The sequence below is a fragment of the Pan paniscus genome, chromosome 5 (genome assembly GCF_029289425.2).
Source record: "Pan paniscus chromosome 5, NHGRI_mPanPan1-v2.0_pri, whole genome shotgun sequence".
NCBI lineage: Eukaryota > Metazoa > Chordata > Mammalia > Primates > Hominidae > Pan > Pan paniscus.
The window spans coordinates 35179842-35204721 of NC_073254.2; the positions used below are offsets into that span (position 1 = coordinate 35179842).

The 24880-nt window shown below is 38.0% G+C and overlaps 1 protein-coding gene across 3 annotated transcripts in view; it reads left to right on the forward strand.

Annotated features, from left to right (window-relative positions):
• CDKAL1 (CDK5 regulatory subunit associated protein 1 like 1) overlaps positions 1-24880 on the forward strand; it is a 704387-nt gene that overhangs the window by 10752 nt on the left and 668755 nt on the right. For all 3 annotated transcript variants that reach the window (XM_003823187.6, XM_034961532.3, XM_034961530.3), the window contains exons 3-4: positions 836-1013; positions 3091-3203. In XM_003823187.6, the coding sequence (XP_003823235.1) occupies positions 841-1013; positions 3091-3203 (286 nt within the window). In that variant the 5' untranslated portion in view covers positions 836-840. The remainder of the gene's footprint in view (positions 1-835; positions 1014-3090; positions 3204-24880) is intronic.

A 24880-nucleotide genomic window follows, 5' to 3' on the forward strand; every position in this document is an offset into this window, starting at 1 on the left:
ACTGCAACCTCTGCCTCCTGGGTTCCAGCGATTCTCCTTCCTCAGCCTCCCAAGTAGCTGAAACTGCAGGTGTACACCACCATGACTGGCTAATTTTGTACTTTTAAAAGAGATGGGGTTTCACCATGTTGGCCAGGCTGGTCTCAAACGCCTGACCTCAAGTTATGCGCCCACCTCCCCAAAGTGCTGGGATTACAGGCATAAGCCACCCAAAGTGCTGGGATTACAGGCATAAGCCACTGTGGCTAGCCAGTCTATTTTTTCTGAGGTCCTTTTAAAGTAAATTATAGACATAATGACATTTCACTTTTAAATATTCAATATGCATCTCTAAAAAATAAAATTTTTGAATATAAGGACAATACTTTATATCGAATGATTTATAATAACTTCTTCATATTATCTAATATCCAGCTTATATTCTGATTTCCCTAGTTATTCCCAAAATTTCTTATAGCTTGACAGACAAAGAAGATACAATCAAGAACATGAACTGCATTTAGTTGTTAGGCTTTTACGCTTCCCGTTATCTGAAACAGTTCCTCTCCTACTTTTTCCTACTTGACATTGATTTGTTGAAGAAATAGTTCCTGTTGAACCTTGGAATGTCCCATTGTCATTAGGGTTTTGTCTGATTGTTTCATTGTGTTTCTTTTTTCAATATACCCAAGATAGTACTTCATCCTTGTGTTTCTTTATCTCTTGTATTTTCTATAAATTTGAAGTTAGATCCAAAGGCTTGATTAGATTCAAATTTGGTGAGAATATTTCATAAATGATGCTACGCTAAGCAGATTTTCATAAGTTGATTTTATTTATAACTTTTATGTGGTAGAGAATATGCCTTCTGCATCCTGTGATACACTACTGGATGACATCGAAGATATCGTGTCTCAGGAAGATTCAAAACCACAAGATAGGCATTTTGTAAGAAAGGATGTTGTCCCGAAGGTACGAAGGCGAAATACCCAAAAATATTTGCAAGAGGAAGAAAACAGTCCACCAAGTGACAGGTAAGCTTTTTTCCTTCAAATTATATTCATTTTCTTTTTTTTTTCTTTTGAGACAGAGTCTTGCTCTGTCGCCCAGGCTGGAGTGCAGTGGTGTGATCTCGGTTCACTGCAACCTCCTCCTCCTGGATTCAAGCGATTCTCCTGCCTCTGCCTCCCTAGTAGCTGTGATTACAGGCACACACCACCATACCTGGCTATTTTTTGTATTTTTAGTAGAGATGGCCATGTTGGCCAGGCTGGTCTTGAACTCCTAACCTCAGGTGATCTGCCCACCTTGGCCTCCCAAAGTACTGGGATTACTGGCCTGAGCCACTGAGCACGGCCGAAATTATATTCATTTTCATTCCAGGGAGAAGCTGACGCTACTGGTCTGTGTGATATATATAATGTCTCTTCATTAGAATCTTTGAACTTTTGATAGGAAATACAAGTTGAGTATCACTTATCTGAAATGCTTGAGACCAGAAGTGTTTCAGATATCACATTTTTTTTTTTTTTGGATTTCGGAATATTTGCATTACATACTTTCCAGTTGAGTATTCCTAATCCAAACATCTGAAATGCTCCAGTGAGCATCCTCTGAGTATCATTTTGGCACTCAAAAAGTTTCAGATTTTAGAGCATTGTGGATTTTGAATTTTTGAATTAAAGAAACTCAACCTGTATGTAGATTTTTTTTTATTTGAATGATTTTAAATTTGGCAAGGTAATTGGTTAAAAAGAAATGAGATGTCAAATTGGATGTTCCTAGAAGATAGCCTCGGGCAATAGGGATCTCTTGGATATTACTGTAGTTGATATGTAAGTCTGTGTTATTTCCAAATAAAATTTTTACGAGAGTTTGTGATTCTTATGAGACAGTAGTATTTTGGACATTTGAATTTTCTTAGCTGATTTTCAAATACCTGTGGATCAGGTAAAGGCAGTGGGCACAAATAAATTATTGCCCTATTTACACTATTATAGTAGATCTCTAGTCCGTGAAATTTTGATACAACCTAACCAGAAAGGATAATGTAATTATATGGTTTTAATAAGCCTATATTTGTTTATCTAGTCAACTGCTGAACTTTATAATCTGCTTATTTTGTTGGGAAACTAAGCTTTTAAATTCTTGGAATTTAAAATTTGCTTATATTTTAATGACTGAAGTTTATAAAATTTCTCCTAAATGTGTCCTTAAGGTAATTTTTATTTACTTATAAATTATTAGAGCAATCCAAGTTGAAAGTCCTTTTTTTCCCCTAAAAGTACTACCTTATTTTTAGAACTCTGATTTTATAGAGTGCTTTTAATAATGCTTTAGGATGACGGTTTTTAACTTTGATTAAGTTATTTATATCTGTAAGTTTTAAGGAAGCTACAGATTGCAACTAGTACGTAGGAATCTGTAAACAGACATACTTTTCTTTATTTGCCATTGCTGCTAGAACCACTTTCTTTCCTATTGTTATTTTTGTGTACCTTTCCAGGAGTTGAACTTAGCGTTAGTAAGTTAGTAGTATGAATTTAAAATGCAATTCAGAGAAAAAGGAGATTTTTTTATGTGGAGTGTTAACTTCTTAGAATTCTGTGGTTATTTTATCTTGATTTTAGACTTTTGATATAACAACAGATTTTGAGTTAAGTTGGTGCGTTTAATGAATAGCTTTTGAATGGATTGTAGTGAGTTTGTTTTTTGTGTAATATATCTTAAAATCATCTAGTGGTTTTTATTTTAAAAATAACTCAATGAGGTTGGGTGTAGTAGTGGCTCACGCCTGTAATTCCAGCACTTTGGGAGACAAGGTGGGAGGATCACTTGAGCCCAGGAGTTCAAGATCAGCCTGGACAGCATAGTGGGCCACTGTCTCTACAAAAAATAAAAAAAATTAACAGGTGTGTTGGTGCATGACTGTAGTCCCAGCTACTTGGGAGGCTGAGATGGGAGGATCCCTTAGGCCTGGGAGGTTGAGGTTGCAGTGAGCTGTGGTCACACAGCTGCACTGCAGCCTGGGCAACAGAGCGAGACCCTGGATCAAAAAAAAAAAAATCACTCAATGAAACTTACTTTTTTTTTTAATTGATTCCTTAACAGCACTATTCCAGGCATACAGAAAATTTGGATACGAACATGGGGTTGTTCTCATAATAATTCAGATGGAGAATATATGGCTGGACAGCTAGCTGCTTATGGCTATAAAATTACAGGTAATGAGATCTATAATATATTTTATTGATTAAATTTTTCAGAATTAAGTTTTTTAGAGATAAATAGCCTAGCAGTTAAAGGGTATTTTAGCATGACAGTGATTTTAAGGTGAAACACTGATAGTTATTACACATTTTGTAGATAACCATGGATGTCATATTTAAAAAAACTTTTTATTTTGAAATAAGTTTAGACTTTCAGAAAAGTAGTAAAATTAGAGAGTTCACATATGCCCATCACCAAGCTTCCCTTGATATTAACATCTTACATAGTTGTAATATCATTAATAAACCAGGAAATTAACATTAGTGCATTTCTGTTATCTAAACTGTAGATCGTATTTGAATTTTACCAGTTTTCCCATTAACTTCCTTTTTCTGTCCCAAGATCTAATCTTGGGTCCCACCTTACATTTAGTTTCATGTCCCCTTAGTTTCCTCCAATCTGTGACAGTTTCTTAATTGTTTCTTGTCTTCTGTGACCTTGACACTTCTGAAGAAAACATTTCCTTGATATTTCTGATGAAAATGATTATTATGTAGAATGTCCTTCAACTTGAATTGGTCTTTTTCTCATGATTAGAATGAGGTTCTGGGTTTTTGGCAAGCAGAGAACAGAAGCGATACTATATTTTTCTCAGTGCGTCATATCGGGGTCATGATGTCAGTGTGTCTTATACTGGTACACTAACCCATGTCTGCTAGGTTTCTTTCCAATACAGTCACTGTTTTTCTCATTACAACTAATAAAAATCCTATTTCTCCTCAACCTTTGGCTTGTTAATTTTAGTATCTACTGGTGGATCTTGTCTGCAACAGTTATTACTGTGGTGTTTACTTAATGGTGATTTTCTGCTATCTTGTTTTCTTTACATTTATATTTATTTATTTATTTATTTATTTACTTTGAGATGGGGTCTCTTTGTGCCCCATTCTGGAGTGCAGTGGCACGATCTCAGCTCACTGCATCCTCTGCCTCCCGGGTTCAAGCGATTCTTCTGCCTCAGCCTCCCAAGTAGCTGGGATTACAGGCATATGCCACCATGCCTGGCTAACTTTTGTATTTTTAGTAGAGACGGGGTTTCACCATGTTGGCCAGGCTAGTCTCGAACTCCTGAGCTCAAGTGATCCACTCGCCTCGGCCTCCCAAAGTGCTGGGATTACAGGCGTGAGCCACCGTGCCCAGCCTTCTCTTTACATTTATTAATTGGAGTTTTTCTCTAAGGAAGAGCTGTCCATTCTTCTCCATCTTAATTAATTAATTAATTTTTTTTTTTTAGACAGAGTCTCGCTTTGTTGCCCAGGCTGGAGTACAGTTTTGTGATCTCGGCTCACTGCAACCTCCGCCTCTGGGGTTCAAGGGATTCTCCTGCCTCAGCCTCCCAAGTAGCTGGGATTACAGGCATGCGCCACCACACCAGGCTAATTTTTTGTATTTTTTAGAGATGGGGTTTCGCCATGGTAGCCAGGCTAGTCTAGACCTCTTGATCTCAGGTGATTTACCTGCCTTGGCCTCCCAAAGTGCTGGGATTACAGGCATGAGCCACTGCGCCTGGCCCGTCTTAGTTATTTCTATCAGTACAGACTCATGGATATTTATTTTATCCTGTGGATATAGTCTGATACTATCATTATGTATTATGCTGCTTGTTGTTCCAATCTTGGCCATTAGGATCTTGTTCAGGCTGGCTCCTGTGTCTTTTCAGCATGCCCCCATCCTTTTTTTGAGCACTTCTTTATTTCCTGGCACCACAAAATGTTCTAATCTCTCATATTTTCCCTTCCCCAGTCTTGGAAGCAACCAGTTTTCCAAGGAGTCCTGATTTTTTTCATTAAGAGAATGGCATTTAGAAAAGGGGATCTGGGCAGTCAATATGCTTGCTCGTTGCCACCGTGAGGTGTCGCTGTTGTGAGGTCCTCTTGGGGGATGGAGCTAGGAATTATGTATGAATAGTTACCCACACATATGCACGCATCTGTAGCTGTTTCTGTATCTATTATGTGTACTAAATGGAACTATAATTCGAATGCTTTGTGACAGGCACTGACCCGGTGCTTTATGTATGTTATCTTGCTTAGTCCTTGAGTAGGAGGAAATATTGGCACCCCTACTTTACAGTTGAGAAAGGAGAGGTTGTGTCTTTTTTTTTTTGAGACAGAGTCTTGCTCTGTCTCCCAGGCTGGAGTGCAGTGGCACGATCTTGGCTCACAGCAAGCTCCGCCTCACGGTTCAAGGGATTCTCCTGGCTCAGCTTCCCGAGTAGCTGGGACTTCAGGTGCCCGCCACCATGCCTGGCTAATTTTTCGTATTTTTAGTAGAGACAGGGTTTCACCGTGTTAGCCAGGATGGTCTCAATCTCCTGACCTCGTGATCCACTCGCCTTGGCCTCCCAAAGTGCTGGGATTACAGGCGTGAGCCACTGTGCTCGGCCTGAGAGGTTGCGTCTTATCTTAAATCACATATGCAGTGAAGTCCTTTGTCACTTCCAAACACTGCTCCTGACCATTGTTCTGTGCCTCATGGCTGCCTTTGCATGTGTAATTGGCAAGTCCTAGCTATAAGACAGCATATAATGATTAAGGAGGATTGGAAACCTAGTCCTTGTATCACCCTTTTTCCTTCAGTAACTAAAATATCTTTTTTTTTTTTTGAGACGGAGTCTCGCTCTGTCACCCAGGTTGGAGTGTAGTGGTGCAATCTCAGCTCACTGCAAGCTCCGCCTCCTGGGTTCATGTCGTTCTCCTGCCTCAGCCTCCCGAGTAGCTGGGACTACAGGTGCCCACCACCATGCCTGGCTAATTTTTTTGTATTTTTTTAGTAGAGACGGGGTTTCACCGTGTTAGCCAGGATGGTCTCGATCCCTTGACCTCGTGATCCACCTGCCTCGGCCTCCCCAAGTGCTAGGATTACAGGTGTGAGCCACCGCGCCCGGCCTAAAATACCTTATGTTATTAATTTTGTATTTTTTATAACATATTCTTTAGATGGCAAAATGAGTCTTAATATTTCTGTCCTTTAAGTTAAAAATGGTCAAAATATGCTTTCAGAATTACTTCTCTATATTCATTAGTAATTTTTAGTATAATTTAGCCTGGGCTTGCCTTACCATATTCTGATGGTGTAGTTTGAGTATTAAGAAAATAGAATTTATTTATTGATTTATATTTATTTATTTTTGAGACAGGTCTCACTATGTTTGCCCAGGCTGGCCCCAAGCTCCTGGGCTCAAGTGGTCCTTCTACCTCAGCCTCCCAAGTAGCTGGGACTACAGTTGTGTGCTTGGCTAAGAAAATACCCTAAGGAAAAAAAAAAAAAAAAAAAGGCTGGGTGTGTTGGCTCATGCCTGCTGTAATCCCAGCACTTTGGAGGCCGAGGCGAGAGGGTGGGAGGGTCACTTGAGCCCAGTAGTTTGAGACCAGTGTTGGCAACATAGTGAGACCCTGGCCCTGCAAAAATATTTAAAAAGTAGCCAGGTGTGTTGGTCTTTGCCTGTAGTCCCAGTTACTTGAGAGGATGAGGTGGCAGGATTGCTTGAGCCTGAGAGGTAGAGGCTGCAGTGAGCTGTTCTGTGCACAGCACTTCAGCCTGGGCAACAGAGTGAGATCCTATCTCAAAAAAAAAAAGGCCCTGAGATAATTTCCTAAAACATAAGGAAAATCAGATATTGACTTTTTCTATGTCATATTAAATATCTAATACATTTTAATTAAATTTTAATCCATTAGCAGTTTGTGTTTGGTCTTGTAACAGTACTTGTCTGTATAAAATAACAGTCCTGGTATGTTTATACAAGAATATTAGGTTTTGTTTTACACACCTAATTTTGTTTCTTATTTGGGAATAGTTAAAAAGAGAAAATAAGGAAGTAATTACTTGAATGGGAATTTTTTTTTTTTTTTGCTAATGTAGCATAGTCTGTTGCTTTTATATATTATATGTATTTGTATTAATTTTATAAACTATTGATTGTTCCTACTTTAGAAATTCATGGTTGTTAATTCCAGCCTGGCTTGCATGCAGCAGACTGTGGGAATACTTTCTTCACTAGTCTAGGTGCTATAGGCCCAGGAAATATAAACAGAATTAGCTTTGATAAGACATTTAAGAAGTAAATCTCTACAGATTTTATATTTAAAGATTTGATATGAATGACTTCTGGATTACCTATGCCAGTAGTCACTTTCATTACTATGGAATAATGAGAATGTATAAAGTTTATTATGGCTTACTAATTGATAATGTTTTCATTAATCAAATGGAAACCTAAAATATTAAATGTATAACATAAACTAGGTATAAAATATACCTTATGTATAATGTATAGGGAGTTTATTGAAAACAGTATGCAGATAAATTATATCAAAATTAGTTCTCAGTAGTCATAGATATTTTTATCATTTGGGGAAGAAAGATTATGTGGGTATGTATTTGAAATTGCTGCTTTTAAATATGCAAATTCAGGATATAATTATTCTGTATTAATACTTCATAAGGCCAGGTGTGGTGGCTCACGCCCATAATCCCAGCACTTACGAGGCCGAGGTGGGCAGATCACCTGAGATCAGGAGTTTGAGACCAGCCTGGCCAATGTGGCAAAACCCCGTCTCTACTAAAAATACAAAAATTAGCCAGGTGTGGTGGCACACACCTGTAATCCCAGCTACTCGGGAGGCTGAGGCAGGAGGATTGCTTGAACCCAGGAGGCGGAGGTTGCCATGAGCTGAGATTGCCCCACTGCATTCCAGCCTGGGTGACAGAGTGAGACACTGTCTCAAAAAACACAAACAAAAACAACAGCTTCATAAAGCGAACTGTCAGAGCAGTTTGCTGTTGTTCATTGCCTCTTTTCAAACCCTTTTTTATTTTGAAGAAAAAGGTGGCTCATAACTTTTTTGTTACATAGTCTCACTCCGCCGCCCAGGCTGGAGTGCAGTAGCACCATCTCGGCTTACTGCAACCTCTGCCTTCTGGGTTCAAATGATTCTCCTGCCTCGGCCTCCTGAGTAGCTGGGATTACCGGTGTGCGGTACCATGCCTGACTGATTCTTGTATTTTTAGTAGCGATGGGGGTTTTGCCATGTTGGCCAGACTGGTCTCTAACTCCTGGCCTCAAGCGGTCTGCCCGCCTTGGCCTCCCAAAGTGTTGGGATTACAGGCGTGAGCCACCGTGCTCGGCCAGCTTTTAAATGATTCTCCTGCCTCAGCCTCCTGAGTAGCTGGGATTACAGGTGTGCAGTACCATGCCTGACTAATTTTTGTATTTTTAGTAACGATGGGGTTTTGCCATGTTGGCCAGACTGGTCTAACTCCTGGCCTCAAGTGGTCTGCCCGCCTTGGCCTCCCAAAGTGCTGGGATTACAGGCATGAGCCACCGTGTTTGGCCAACTTTTAAATAAACTGTTACAAAATCGTGCCTGCTTGTCTCTCATTCAAAGAATAAAACTTACTGAGGAGAAATGATGTTAGCCCCTAAAACTCAGAACAATTACTTGTATCGTGGGTACATGGATATGTGATATAATTAGATTAGTATCTTGGGAAGCAATTAAACTTTCCCTGTGAGCACCATGGCTTTTTAAAGAAATGAATGTGTTCTCCAAGTAGGCAATTTTTGTAGATTAAACTTTTTTTCCAGTCATCTTTTGTTTATTGTTTTTGGATTATTTCTTTGGGAGATGTTGGTAAATTGTTTTCAGTGTGCTCATTGGTGGCAAATCTTCATATCTTGAGAATACATTTAGTGTTAGAAAATGGCCACAGGTCATTTGAGGCCAAATCTGGTGAATAAAATATGTGCTATGATGTTGCACAATGCTGTTCTAGTTGAGAATAAATTTTGTCTTAAGTGATTCTGAAATCAGTTCTTAAAGAGTTTTGAAAGAGTAGCTGTGATTCTTACACGTTTTTGGTCTCTTCAGAACCTCACAATCCTTACACAATTTTGTTAAGGAATTCGTAACCACTCCCTAGCCTGATAGTGGAATAAAGGTTTAGGCTTCCAAGGTGACTGCTTTGGGAACAGCCCTCATTTAGATACAGCTGTGTTAGATACAGCTGTGTTATGTTTAGTTTGCAGCCATGCCTGGTGTGAATGAATATTGTATGTGTTTTTTGGTTAGTTGGAAAAAAAAGTCCATCCAAAGACCATTGACTGAGGCTGTGGTTCATAAACACTGAAGAGTAATGGTGTTATGTGTACGAAATATTTGTGGACATGCTTACCTAAGTCAGAATAGAGTGTTTAGCCTGGGTGCCCACATTTTCAGAGCAGTTATTTAAAAATTGATGAGCTGTTAACATTCTTGATAGTTTCTTTGTATATGTGTTTATAGTTTATTCATTTGGCAAACATTCTCTGAACATGACATATGTTACAGAGTAGAGTGCTAAAGAGGTGTAAAGATATGAAATTGAACTAGCCATGGATTCCAGCAGACAAGAAGTTTATTCTTTTTTGGCAAAGGAAAGGCCTTCATATTCTGTGTTAAATCCTAGAAGTTGTTTTAGGAAATACTTAAGCTCATAATGTATTCTTTCACTTTTTGTAATATGGGAGGTAGGACCTGCTTTATTTTTTTATTTTTATTTATTTTTATTATTTTCCGAGATGGAGTCTTGCTCTGTTGCCCAGGCTGGAGTGCAGTGGCACGATCTGGGCTTACTGTATCCTCCGCCTCCTGAGTTCAAGCAATTCTCCTGCCTCAGCCTCCTGAGTAGCTGGGATTACAGGCATGCACCACCACGCTCAGCTAATTTTTGAATTTTTAGTGGAGACGGGGTTTCACCTTGTTGGTCAGGCTGGTCTCAAACTCCTTACCTAGTGATCTACCCATCTTGGCCTCCCAAAGTGCTGGGATTACAGGTGTGAGCCACTGTGCCCAGCCAGAGTTGTTTTTTTTTTTTTTTGAGACGGAGTCCTGCTCTTTTGCCCAGGCCAGAGTGCAGTGGCGCTATCTTAGCTCGCTGCAAGCTCCGCCTTCCAGGTTCACACCATTCTCCTGCCTCAGCCTCCCGAGTAGCTGGGACTACAGGCACCTGCCACCACGCCCGGCTAATTTTTTGTATTTTTAGTAGAGACGGGGTTTCACCGTGTTAGCCAGGATGGTCTCGATCTCCTGACCTCGTGATCCGCCTGCCTTGGCCTCCCAAAGTGCTGGGATTACAGGCATGAGCCACCGCGCCCGGCCCTAGCCAGAGTTTTAAAATATGTAACCCTTATTAGAAGCCTTTCTCGTTTTTTTTTGGTGGAAAGAAGGGGGTATATATCCCACTGCAGTCTATACCACAGGAACATGCTCAGTCTGTTAATTTCAGTGCTGAGTTGGGATTTGAAAGTAAGCTGTTTCTTGGCCGGGTGCGATCGCTGTCGCCTGTAATCCCTGCACTTTGGGCGGCCTAGGCAGGTGGATCTCCTGAGGTCAGGAGTTCGAGACCAGCCTGGCCAACATGGTGAAGCCCCGTCTTTACTAAAAATACAAAAATTAGCCTGGTATGATAGTGCATGCCTGTAATCCCAGCTACTAGGAAGGCTGAGGCAGGAGAATAGCTTGAACCTGGAGGGCAGAGGCTGCAGTGAGCTGAGATTGTGGCACTGCACTCCAGCTTGGGTAACAAGACTGAAACTCTGCCTCAAAAAAAAAAAGTAAGCTGTTTCTTCAGTTATAGATAGCAGTGTCAGCAGAGTGCTACCTGGTCCATTCCTACCTCCTTAATCATAAGTATAAAGTAATTGATCCAGTGGAACCTCAATAGGATATTTTTGGAAATTCTAGTGGATTCAATGAAAGAATCATCAACTATCTTAGTATAGGGCTGTTAACTTATACTTTCTACACATAACTCTTTAATCTAGCTTTCTTGCTCCTTTACTATCACCATGATTATTTACATTTATATAGTGTCTTACAGTTTGTAACATACATTTAGCTCTGCTAATTTTGTATAGCTTGTACCTGAAGATAAAGGAAAAACAAAATGTTAACTTAGGCCTTACAGAAATTATTTAAAAACATCCTGACATAGGCCAGGTGTGGTGACTCACACCTGTAATCCCAGCACTGTGGGAGGCTGAGGCGGGCAGATCATGAGGTTAGGAGATCGAGGCCATCCTGGCTAACACGGTGAAATCCCATCTCTACTAAAAGTACAAAAAAATTAGCCGGGCATGGTGGTGGGCGCCTGTAGTCCCACCTACTCGGGAGGCTGAGGCAGGAGAATGGCGTGAACCTGGGAGGCGGAGCTTGCAGTGAGCTCAGATCATGCCACTGTACTCCAGCCTGGGCAACAGAAAGAACGAGTCTCCATCTCAAATAAATAAATAAATAAATAAACAAATGAAAAATAAATAAATACATAAATAAATAAAAATCCTGACATTAAGGTTTCTGACTTAAAATTATATGTGTAAGTAATAAGTATTTACAGTGAAGTGTTTAGTTATATATTGAATAGAACTTTTAAAAAATGTAACCCAGGGTTTTCTTGCCAAAATTCTTTATTCTGTAGCCAAAGATGATGTCTGTTGTTAATATCTTAAGTTTCTGAAGTCTACCTGGAATTATAGTGCAAGTAAATTGTAGTCTGATCCTGTGTAGTATCTGTAATGCAAGGTGTGATCATCAGCTTATAGATATAGTTGAATCTTAGCATTATTCTAAGGCTTGGAAGTTAAACATAGAATTATATACAGAGAAACAAAGCCTTTCATACATTAAAATAGAAACTATTTCTGCTGATCTGTAAAATGTCCTTCTTGTGGATATTTTCAGATAATTTTCCAAGCTTTTACTATATATATGTATACATAATGTATATATATGTGAATACATATATATGTTTTATGTACTGCAAAACTGTAGTCTCAAGATCATTATTTAAAAGTACATCCTTAACATGGCTGGGCACGGTGGCTCATGCCTCTAATCCCAGCACTTTGGGAGGCTGAGGCAGGAGGATCGCCTGAGGTCAGGAGTTTGAGACCAGCCTGGCCAACATGGTGAAACCCCATCTCTACTAGAAATACAAAAATTAGCCGGGTGTGGTGGTGCATGCCTGTAATTCCAGCTACTCAGGAGGTTGAGGCAGGAGAATTGCTTGAACCTGGGAGGCGGAGGTTCCAGTGAGCGGTGATCACACCACTGCACTCCAGCTTGGGTGAGAGAGTGAGTGAGACTCCGTCTTAAACAAACAAACAAACAAACAAACAAACACATCAAACAAACAAACATCCTTAACTTGCCAGTAATTCACTCTTACTTTTCTTCCTGTGGAAATGTGCTTATGTTAGGTTATTTGCATGAACTGAGATTATTAAGTTCTAATATTTTTCTACACATTTTGGCCACTATTATTTCATGTAGAAAGTTGAGAGAATTTTATTCAAAGCTGCCTTTGTGTGAGGATCTGATAGCATAGAGGTAGTAGAAATAGACATTTTTTAAGGGGTAACTCCCAACAAAATAAAAGCGAAGTACCAGTTGTGGCAGGGATGACAATGGTTATTGGATCACCGAGCTGTATTCTTTCTATCAGCTCTCTCCAAGGGACTCAGCTTTCTAGGAGGGGGAGATGGAAATCTTAAAGAGGTTTGATAGCTTCCCTACCTTTTATCTGCCCAGACAACAAAAATAAAACAGCTCACAATGTTAGGATTTGGGGTGATAAATTAATTTGGAGATATCTAAATGTAAAATGAGATTTCTGGGCACATGGCAGTGCGGTCTGTATAATAAACAACTGGGATTGAAACAGTAAGTGCATGAACTAGACAGACTCTTTTTGACCAGACCTTGTGTTATAGGTGAATGAAATTTGGGAATCCTATACTTGGAATTCTGGAATGGCTAGCCTGGGCCAGGAAAAATCACTTTGTAATCTAAGAAGGAATTGAGTTAAGAAGATTTGTTCATCACACCACATTTCCATGTTGTTGAGGAAAATAGATTGGCAGTGGTGACAAGGTCAAGGATGTGTTGTTTGAAGTTGTGGAAGATAAGCAGCAATTTAAAGGCGTTACAATACATTTTTAAGAGTGGAAATTGCATTGAAGAGTGGAAGAAAAGTCGACCTAAGAGAATTAGGGCATGTTGTTCGCCCAGGCTGGTCTTGAACTCCTGAGCTCAACCAATCCACCTGCCTCGGCCTCCCAAAGTGCTGGGATTACAGGCGTGAGCCACCGTGGCTGGCCCTTAATGTGTTTTAAAAGGATGTTTAATACTCTTCATTACTGTGTTATGCAATAGTTGCATGATGATTTTTCTGATCTCCACATTCTATTTTTTTTCTTTTTAAAATGGAGCACAGAAGTACTTAGTTTCTGATATTTTTCCATCTTGGCCCAGTAATTTCCTTTTTTTTTTGTTATTTTATGAAGCACAAAACTAAATATTTTTGAACCAAGAGACTACTGTGTGGTATTAATTTTGATTTTGTACTAAATTTATGTTATTTACACAAATCAAATAGTATCAACCTTAAAATTTTTTTAAGCAATATTTTTCTTATGTTTGAGAGTTAACATGTATGGTTGATTAGAATCTTCACCTTCTAAAGGGATTAAGGAAAAATCTCATTCACTGTTGTGAATTCTAAAATGTTTTGGTTCCAAGTCCTAGTTTTTCTTACCCTGGTATTATGTCCAAAATGAATGCCTAGTAAAAGTTAGTAACTCTCATGGCAATTAAAGTATTTTGATAATGTTTATAAGTTCTTGTTCTCAATTTTGCCGCTAGTAAAGATGTGGGAGAAGTTAATCTTTTTTTGTTGTCTTTCTTGTGAACTTAAAGATCATTTTTCATCCTGTTCAACCTTTGGCCTGACCTTTTCAGGTCACTAAATGTCTGGTTTGCACTTCTTGTAGCATGTGAGAAATAATACTTCAAAATTCAAGTGTAATTGTATTAATTTTTGTGAATAAACTGCTATGGAGTGCTGAAGTGTGTTAAGATGCTTAGTCTTTTCAGAATTACTGGCATTATGGTATTGAACTTAAAATATTTTATGTTTATAATATTTTAGAATTTTCATGAGTCAGATAAACATATACCCAGATTTTCAGAAACTTGACATTTGCTTAATTGCTTAATAATTCACATCAGGCTTAGAGATTTGTGAAATATTTTTGGGATAATTTATTTAGAAATAGCGTGTGTTTAAATATTAATTTTCTTTTTTAAGAAAATGGGCAGATGATAAATTACCATGAAAGCTTCATTTAAAAATCTGTTTTTAGTATTGTCTTCTTTAATTTTGGGGAGAAAAAACTTCTGAGATGTTAACAATTGAACATGTAGTGTTGGCTCTTTTTGGCCTTCAATTTAAAATTGTCATGTGTTTGGATTAAAGACATGATGTATTTTTAGCTATTGGGCAAGAGATGGCAATATTGCATTACATGATCACTGCAGTTACACTATTATATATGAAAGTGAATTTCATGTTACAAATGTTCTTCTAATGCAATTATTAGGCGTCATTAAATTAGTTTACACTTTATTTCTTCTGATTGATTTTTTAAAAAACTTTTTAGCAGTATTTATATAAAAATTGGACAAATTGACCCTTTCAGAGGCAGTATGACCCTTTCAGAGGCAGTATGATCTTGTGCAGATACCTGTCTGCAATATGTGTGCTGAACAGATGTGAAAATTATTTAGTCACTGGCTTACTGCTTGACACCTTCATTGCTCTGTTGCCCTGACTGTGCTTGTCCTAGAATCTGGTTGTTGTCCTCTTTGTGCATAGGAGCATATGAAGGTGGGAGTTTTTGAATTTGAGGACAAACATTTGTTACCTTTAATACTACATTGCTTTCATACTCACTAAAAACTAACCTTTGCATAGTATGCAACTTGTATAGCTTATTAATCTTCGAGTCTATTAACATATAATATGGTTAAAGAGGCTTAATAATAAAACAGAATGTAGTAAACTACTGCATTTAAAAATTTCCCACCAATTCCTACTTTACCAGCGTATGTTTGATGGTTAAGGGTGAAGTGATTTGAATATCTCAGGATTTGCAGAGACTTTGCTTTTACCTCTTCTTTCATTGTAGCTTGGTCATTCTCAAATTTGAGTTTCTAAGGACTTTTAAAGTGTTATGTATGCTAATCCATGTATATATTATTTTTATGATTGATTAAGGACTTTTTTGGGAAGAGTTGTGGCTATACATGATTTTTACCTAATCTAATCATTTTTGATTCAAACTCCTTGCATAAAATGTAGCTCTGCTTAGCACTGCTGCCATTAGCTTATTTCTGCTGGCTTAGAGTGACGTCTCGGCTAGTTCCTGTGTTAAGATAATTTAACTGGTTTACATTTTCTTTTTTATGATGTGTGAGTTCTTTCTGTCTTTCTCATCTTTACCTTTGACGTGTCAGAGACACTGTTGCTTAGTTATTAAGAACAGACTGTCAGCCGGGCGCAGTGGCTCATGCTTGTAATCCCAGCACTTTGGGAGCCCGAGGGGGGCGGATCACCTGAGGTCAGGAGTTCGAGACCAGCCTGGCCAACATGGTGAAACCCCATCTCTACTAAAAATAAAAAAATTAGCTGGGCTTGGTGGTGCGTGCCTGTAATTCCAGCTACTGAGGAGGCTGAGGCATGAGAATCGCTTGAACCCAGGAGGTGGAGATTGCAGTGAGCTGAGATCACACCACTGCACTCCAGCCTGGGCGACAGAGCAAGACCATCTCAAAAAAGAAAAAAAAAAAAAAAAGAACAGACTGTAGCCAGCTCTTAATATTAAGCCAGACTGTAAAACCAACTACCATCATTTATTAGCTATATAACTTTCATAATATCTCTGTGTCTTAGTATCCTTATTAAATGAAGATGGCAATGGTAGTCCTTTCTGAAGATTAAATGAATCAGTATATGTAAAGTGGTCAACTTTGTATTTTAGTATTATAATAATTATTAGATATGATACCTGGCACAAAGTAGTAATTCAGGTTTTTTTTTATGTGCATTAGTGAACAAGTAAAAACAAGTATATTTCTTGAATATAATGTATAGAAGTAATTTTATTCTTTTTAAGTTAGAGGAAAAATTAAAGTATATTCCAAAGGTTAGATAAATGCAGTGTGTATGGGAATCCCTTGAGTTTTTCAGTAAAATTCTATTTAGGTGGCTGTCAAGTCCAGTCTGCATAGTCTTGACATGTCTTGGATAAGATCCTTATACTATCACTTTTCCTGTCATGGACACTACAAATTATATTGAATCAGAAATCTAATTTAATCCATTCTTATTCAATTGGAAGCAGTAATTGCTTTCAATTTAATGGGATTGGATTCAGTATTAGAAATTTTGATGTCCCTTCAAACTTAATACAATATGGTTATATATATTTCCATTTATTTGTGTGTGTTCCCGTGCCATCGCAGAGAGATGATCTTGGAGTATTACTTGTATTCACTTGAGTTATTTGCAACGGTTGGTAAAGAGGCATATTGTAAGGGTGGGAATGAGAGTGGCATTCTCTTTGTTTTTTTTCTTTTCTACCCATGGAATAATGAAGAGAGAAATAATAAGGGCCTTCAAAATGGGATTTCCATCCACTCAAAAATAAGGAAAGGAAATTTAGAGTCTCTAGAGAAGATCTGGAATGCTATTTACTCTTGAGGGTAAACAGCATCTAGCCCTACTAAAAATGAAAAAAGGAGAGCCTGGGGGTGAAATTAAATCCATCAAAAAATTCACTGTTGGTCAGGCCTGGTGGCTCACGCCTGTAATCCCAGGCTGAGGCGGGCGGATCACTTGAGGTCAGGAGTTCCAGAAGAGCCTGACCAACATGGTGAAACCTCGTCCCTACTGAAAATACAAAAAAAATTAATCGGCTGTGGTGGTGGGCGCCTGTAATCCCAGCTACTCGGGAGGCTGAGGCAGAAGAATTGCTTTGACCTGGAAGGTGGAGGCTGCAGTGAGCCAAGATCACGCCACTACACTCCAGCCCGGGCAATAGAGTGAGACTCCATCTTAAAAAAAAAAAAAAATCATTGTTAGCATGTTATTTCAATCTTTCCCAGCAAATCATACTTAGAGACAGCTAAGTTTATCAATTCTCATGTCCTATACGGTGCTTTTTCTTGAATATACGGTAGACAAGAGGTAAGGCCTAATGGGTGAAGTAACTACATTTCTGAGTTAGTGTCTAATTGTTTTTGATCACCTAGTTCCATTTGACAGAAGATGTAGTGCTTATGGCTCATCCCATTGACTCTTTCTCTGCTTTCACTCCTTCAGCAGTGTTTTCAGTAGCCTTTTTGGTGATCTTATTGACTTGTCTTTTTTCTGATGTTCTTTTTAATTGAATTGCTGTATGATTTAAGATGGAATGATTGTGTTTTAACCATGATCTTCAAGTCTGCTGTATAAAGAACTAATGACTGCAGTTTGAGCAAAATTCTTAGTAACAAGTGAATCAAAGATAAGGATAGATCATTGAGAATATTTTTTTTCTCTCCATGAGGAAGTTCATTATTAGCTAGCTTACAAAAATGAAGGAATTGTGAGAGTGTTCTGGAATAAATGTTATGGCTTAATAAAACTATTCAGAAAATCACTGAACAATACAAAAGTGGAAGACATTGAAAATGGTATATGGACACATCTAAGATCAAAATTAAGCCAGAGAAGCTTTAGGGAGAGTATTTGAAGCTTATCATTTCCATTTGTAACGGCTTTTTATATTGTGGTGTAAAATCATGTGCAAGCCATAAACAAGGGCTTTTAAAAATATTTTTGTTAATTTTTTTTTAGTTTTATAGAGATGGTGTCTCACTGTGTTGCTCAGTCTGGTCTTGAACTCCTGACCTCAACTGATCCTCCCATCTCAAATTCCCTAGTCACTGGGATTACAGGCATGAGCCACCACACCTAGCCAACGAGGGCTTTTTTTTTTTTTCCATTAACATAGAGATATGAAGAATACTATATTGGATTAAAAGTTTTTGCATTTGTGAAGTGTAAGCAGCTGTGTGAATGTAGTCAATGTGTATTCTTCATTTAATAAACATAAGTATCTTTTCCTTGCCAAATGTATACAAAAAATACTAAAAGCAATCAAACGATTTTTACAGAATCTTAACTAATATACAAATTTGTTCATTGCTTATAATACAGAATAATTATATAACTTGGCTTATTATCTAAGCTTAATGAATTAATGTTGGAATGTAAAAACGAGCAATTTTAAGCCAGCGATGGCTCAATCATTTTTAACTGAGGGATTTTGGGATCAATTACTAAAATGTTCTGAGCCTCAGTGTCTTTAAAATGTAATGATGCTCTATTAATCTCATGAAATTGAAGTGAAAACAAATGTGAGGTAATATGTTTTTGGAAATATTTATAAGTTTAAAAATAGCCTGCTTGGTACTTGTGCCTGTAATGCTAGCTACTCAGGAGGCTGAGACAGGTGAATTACCTGAGGCCAGGAATTTGAGTCTGTCCTGTGCAACATAGCAAGACCCCATCTCCAAAAAAGCTAATATATTTATAAAGCTTAAATGTTATAAAATGATAAACTGATGGTTTTTGAATTCTTTGCTCTACTCACCTTTCATCTGTTAAAGATGTTTTTGTACAATTTAGCTCAGTTCCTAAATATACCAAAAGATGGCACTGTTTACCTATGTTTAATATTTTAATTTGCGTTTTTTGATGAAAAAGTGTGTTGAATGTTTTATCTACAAATGTTTTAAATTGAGGTTATTTTTTTACGTTTAATTTTCTGTTTTGTAAATGGATCTTTAATTCATGTAAAGTTTACTAGGACCAGGTTTCATTTTTATTTTGAAATGGTTTGGAAATTCAGATATTTAACAATCATTTTGTAGATATAAACTCCTGTGTAATCCATTGTAATTAATGATAAAACCTTGTATTAATGTGACAGCTAATGTTTCATGGAAAACCTAGTTGCTTTTGTATAACAAAAACCATTAAATTTTTTAAGCCTCTAAAAACAGTCCAGTGATTAAAACATGACAGCCATAAATAAATTATTTATGTGGCTTTTAGGTCACACTGCCCAGGTTTATTCATTTTAGAAAGTTATTTTATCTTAAAAGTACCTTTGAAAATGTAGCAAAACCTTTCATTGCTTGAATTTCCTACTCACAGTTGTGTGATGAGAGGAGAATCTAGGTCCAGGTCCTGTGAAGAGCTTCTCTAGGTGAGAAATGCAAAAATTAGATAATATGAATTTGACTTGAAGTGAGGATTATTTATATAGCAGGATGTGGTGAATACACTTCCCATACAGTTAGACGGAAACCTCCTGATTGTTCATTTATACAGCCTATTACATCCAATGTAGTTTATGACCTAGAAAGAGAATACAAGTAGGATATTTTTTTTATCCCATCAAAGCTATCTATATATATATATTTTTAAATGAACAGCATTTGTCAGTGATTTTTACAGGGGTGAAAAAGCACAAGACGGTTCCATTACTATTATAAAATGTTTTACTTTTGTTGTGGGGGTAAGTTTAGAAGTCCAAGATATAATAATTTCAGATGTGCTTCTACTGTTTCCTTTACTTAAAAGTAGGGACTATTTTGAGGCAATATAATTTGTATGTTTCAGTTTTTATTTCTCTCTGAAAATCACTTTTTAGGGTACCATGCCTTGGAAAGAAAGTTTACATTTTTTTCCGTTAAAAACCCATCCTCCTAACTCTGAAATGACTGTCTCAGTTACTAAATGTATATAGCTTGGGGGAAGTGAAGGCACAGTTGGCAGTTAGAGGTTTGTTTTTATGTTCATGGGAGTATATGTGCTTATATTTAAATGTTCACTCTTCTAGCAGGGTTTGTTGATGTTAGTAATATGCTACATATGCGATTTGTCTGAATTGTTTAAAAATGCATAATTACAGGAGGATTTGATTATTCAGCAACAGTTCCAGTAGCTAAAGACTATCATATAGATATTTTCTTCCAGTATTTGACAGTGGTTCTGTGAGCTATGAGTAGCATAAAAAATAAAAAGAAGATACTGTGACTCTTTAATACCCTAGAGGCCGTAGTCTTAGGATATTCTTACTGTAGAGATGAAAAAGCAGGGCTTCATTAACAAACTGAACTGCTATTTCACCTCTTTTAGTAGATGTGTAATTCTGTGGGTTTGGTAAATAACAAAGGCTTTTTTCCTAAATGATTTAATGCTTTCAGATTTTTGTGGGAAAATTAGAAAAAGCAAAAATGCACTCAGTGCATTTTAAACCCCTTTGTTTCTGGACAAATGGACAAAGATAGTTAAGTGTCCCAAAAATGGTTTTAACAGGCTTCCCTCTCCAACCCCATACATACCCTGGCTGTCCATAATTCCAATTTTGGGTAGGTAGTAAAATGTGATATTAGACTACGAGTATTTTCCCTCCAAATAATACTTGTGATTAAAAGAAATGCAATCAAATAGCATTATATATTCGTTATGAAAGAAAGATTTATCATGCAGATTTTGCCTGGTTCCTTTAGATGCCTTGTAATAATGTGCTAATTTATGCTGATGATCTTGCCTCATGACCCTTCTGTGTGGCCTAGATATGTTAATATGTTATAGCTTTTTAATTTCGATCATCTGTGTTGGTTGAATATGCTTGTTAGTCCATAGTGCCCCTCACTAGTCTGTGTCAAGAACTGAAAAAGAACAAGAAAAATGTATCTCAGAATCAATTTCTTTAAGCATGTATCAGTAACGGAGGAAATTATAAAATATACATAATTTTAATAAGACTTTATGTCTGAACATTCATTGAAAATAGTAAGCACTCTAAGTACTGTAAGCTTTTAATTAGGAAAGAGAGTTGGGTCATTGGTTTTATTAAGCAAGGGCTTATTAACATCTTTTGATTTTTTTTCTTGATTTTTGTTTAATATCAGTGAGAAAATATTACAAGAATGAAAACTAGACATCACTGGCAGTTTTTACTTTATTGCATCCATTTTTCTGTTCCCTAAACCTTGAGGGTTATGCATCTAAAGATTCCCATGGTAGGAAAATACTGTATGTGGTTCATAAATTCATGACCTTAAGGTAGCAGAGACCAAGGCCTAAAATAGATGGGAGAACTCAACTGTTTAAAAAAATTTGTTAAAATAAAAATTCCATAGAAGGAAAACAATTTATGTACCTTAAATATAATTCATCTTTATTATCTTTCCTCATCTACAGAAGCTTCTCCTTATAATTTATTTGTGTTCTTTCTACAGAGAATATACTAGGAGGGGTATTTTTCCTTATTTTTAGCTCTTGATCTGAAAGTGTAATGTTCTTTTCGCTTTGTCTTGAAATTGTTGCCTCCCCATTTTTGGGTCTCATCTGGATCTGAAAGACATTGACCGACTCAAATATCCGAAAAACTTGGTAACTTTCAAATTGGTATACGTGGCATAATTAAGAATATGTTGGTGCAAAAGTAATCGTGGTCTTTGCCATTGAAAGTAATGGCAAAGACCACGATTACTTTTGCACCAACCTGTATTTCACAAACGTCTCTGTGCCTGTGATTACTTCTCTCTAAAATGGTTTATAGAGTAGTTGTTATGATTAATAAATGGTTGATAAATACTAGCTATTATGGTATTAAGCATTAATAAGGAAAATTCACTATTACATGTAAATGTTTTGAGTCCCTGAAATTAACTGGCAACTTAATGAAATTTGATTTAAGCACACATTTAGTCCATTTCAATCTATTTAAACGTGTTTCTCTCTTGCACATCTTTTTCTGATGGAGAGCGTGAGTTAGGAAATGAGCCAAAACAGGATATATAATGGATAGCCTCTTTTGGTAGCCAGTCAGACAGAATGGGGTGATGTCTTCATAGAAGGAATATGGAATTAGGAGTTGGAAGATTTGGGGTCTTGCTCCAAAGATCACTTTGATTGTTGGTGAACTTATTTATCTAGTCTCAGCTTTTTAATTAATTAATTAATTATTTTAATTTAGAGACGAGGTTTTACTTTGTTGCCCAGGCTGGAGTGCAGTGGCATGATCATAGCTCACTGCTACTTTGAATTCCCAGGCTCAAGAGATCCTCCTGCCTCAGCCTCCTGAGTAGCTGGGACTACAGGTGTGCACCACCATGCCCAGCAAATTTTTTTTTTTTTTGAGAGGGAGTCTCCCTCTGTCGCCCAGGCTGGAGTGCAGTGGCGCGATCTCGGCTCACTGCAAGCTCCTCCTCCCGGGTTCACTCCATTCTCTCACCTCAGCCTCCTAAGTAGCTGGGACCACAGGCGCCCGCCACCACGCCCGGCTAATTTTTTTGTACTTTTAGTAGAGACGGGGGTTTCACCGTGGTGGCCAGGATGGTCTCCGTCTCCTGACCTCGTGATTCGCCTGCCTCGGCCTTCCAAAGCGCTGGGATTACAGGCGTGAGCCACCGTGCCCAGCACCCAGCTAATTTTTAAATTTTTTGTAGAGACGGAGTCTTGCCATTTTGCCCAGGCTCTCCTCCAACTCCTGGCCTCAAGGGATCCTCCCACTTCAGCCTCCTAAAGTGTTGGGATTCCAGGCGTAAGTCACTGTGCCTGGCCTATTCTTAGCTTTTAAATTCTCGTCTATGAAATAACGCATTTGACTGTTCCAAAAGTGTGGGGGACAGGTCATCTTCTTTCACATGCATTGTCTTACTTTGTAAGGTAAATAAAGTACTATATTAAGAAATGTGGGCCTGGCACGGTGGCTCACGCCTGTAATCCCAGCACTTTGGGAGGCCGAGGCGGGCGGATCAGAGGTCAGGAGATTGAGACCATCCTGGCTAACACGGTAAAACCCCGTCTCTACTAACAATACAAAAAAAATTAGCCGGGCGTGGTGGCGGGCACCTGTAGTCCCAGCTGCTCGGAAGGCTGAGGCAGGAGAATGGCGTGAACCTGGGAGGCGGAGCTTGCAGTGAGCCGAGATCGCGCCACTGCACTCCAGCCTGGGCGACAGAGCGAGACTCCGCCTCAAAAAAAAAAAAAACAAAAAACAAAAAAACAAAGAAATGTGAGGTGTGAAATCCTTCTTGAACATTTTTAACTTCACTCCTCCCTATGCTGCCACTCTGCCCCCTCATCAGACTCTTCCTTAACACACTGCTGTGACCCAGATTGTCTTTATTTCTTCTTGTAGCACTTGTTAGACTCTATTGCAATTATTTATGTATTTGTCTCATTAGACTGATCTTGAGTACAGAGATGGCCCTTTATTCTTGTATTCAAAGTACCTACCACCATATTTGGCTTATAATAAGCCTCAGTGTTTGTTGAATGAATTTATATCAATATCCATGCCATTCATGAGAAACAAAACTTATTATATAGAGCATAGAGGTGGTTTCTAATTCGTGTTGCTCTTATTTTTACTGTTAGATGTAAAACATTGAATGATTTGTTACCACTTGGCATAATTAAATTTAGCATTTTTCTAGTTTAAGTAGTTCAGTTTTTGAGACACTTTTATGAGCCTCACTATATTAATGGCCTTATTGGTGCTTTACAGATTTTGTGATTCATGGGCACTGTAAGTATAGATTTCATGCTTACAGCAATTGAATAAAATAGGCACATTGTTCTTTGTTAGTTTCTTCAGTTGGTTCTTTTAATTTTCCTGTTCTTACTGGTGATTCCTTGAGGCATCTGGCCAGTGTTGAGTATTTCTTCCTGACTCATCATCCCTTCTGCCACCTGCCAAAGGAATGCTTTTACTTTGGTCAAGAGTATTTCGAGTGAGTTAGATTTCATTATTGGTGTAGGCTATGGACCACCTGATAAGTCTAAGCATGTCATACTAATTAGCATTGACTGCCAGCCACCATAATGCTTAATTCAGGTGCTATGCTGTTTTAATTCTAAAGGTGTTGTGAAGTATGGAAAAATCCTTTACCTGAATATGAAACTAGCTACTAAATTTGGAGTTCTCTCCCTACCCCTGCAGCATTTTCCTTTGTGTGAAATTTCAGTTGATTATATTCAATTTACTTTTATATAGTCTTTCAGAATCAGTAGAATTTTTTTCCTTAGATATATCTAAGTCACTCCTTTTTGAGATGATTTAGAAAAGAGGAAATTGAGGATTGGAAGTTAAAAAGGGAGAAAGATGGCTGGTAGGTAACATGTAGAAGTTTTAACCTTTCATCTCAGGAGAGTGATTCTTCTGGGCTTTAATACGTGTATCTGAGAGCTGGGAGGAAGCTGTGTTGGAGGGTGTCTGGGACCTGGTGAGACCTCAGAAAATGAGAGTCCATCATAAAGTAAGAAAGGCATTGATGGGACTTAAAAATATTTGACTACAGCGAAAGCTTTTTATTTATTTATTTATTTTTATTTTTAATTAATTAATTTTTGTTGTTGTTGTTGTTGAGACGGAGTCTCTGTTGCCAGGGTGGAGTGCAGTGGCATGATCTCGGTTCACTGCAACCTCTGCCTCTTGGGTTCAAGCGATTCTCCTGCCTCAGCCTCCCGAGTAGCTGGGACTACAGGCGTATGACACCACGCCCAGCTAATTTTTGTATTTTTAGTAGAGACGGAGTTTCACCATGTTGGCCAGTATGGTCTCTATCTCTTGACCCCATGATCCGTCCACCTCGGCCTCCCAAAGTGCTGGGATTACAGGGGTGAGCCACTGTGCCCTGCCAATTAATTTATTTTTTTGAGACAAAGTCTCACTCTGTCG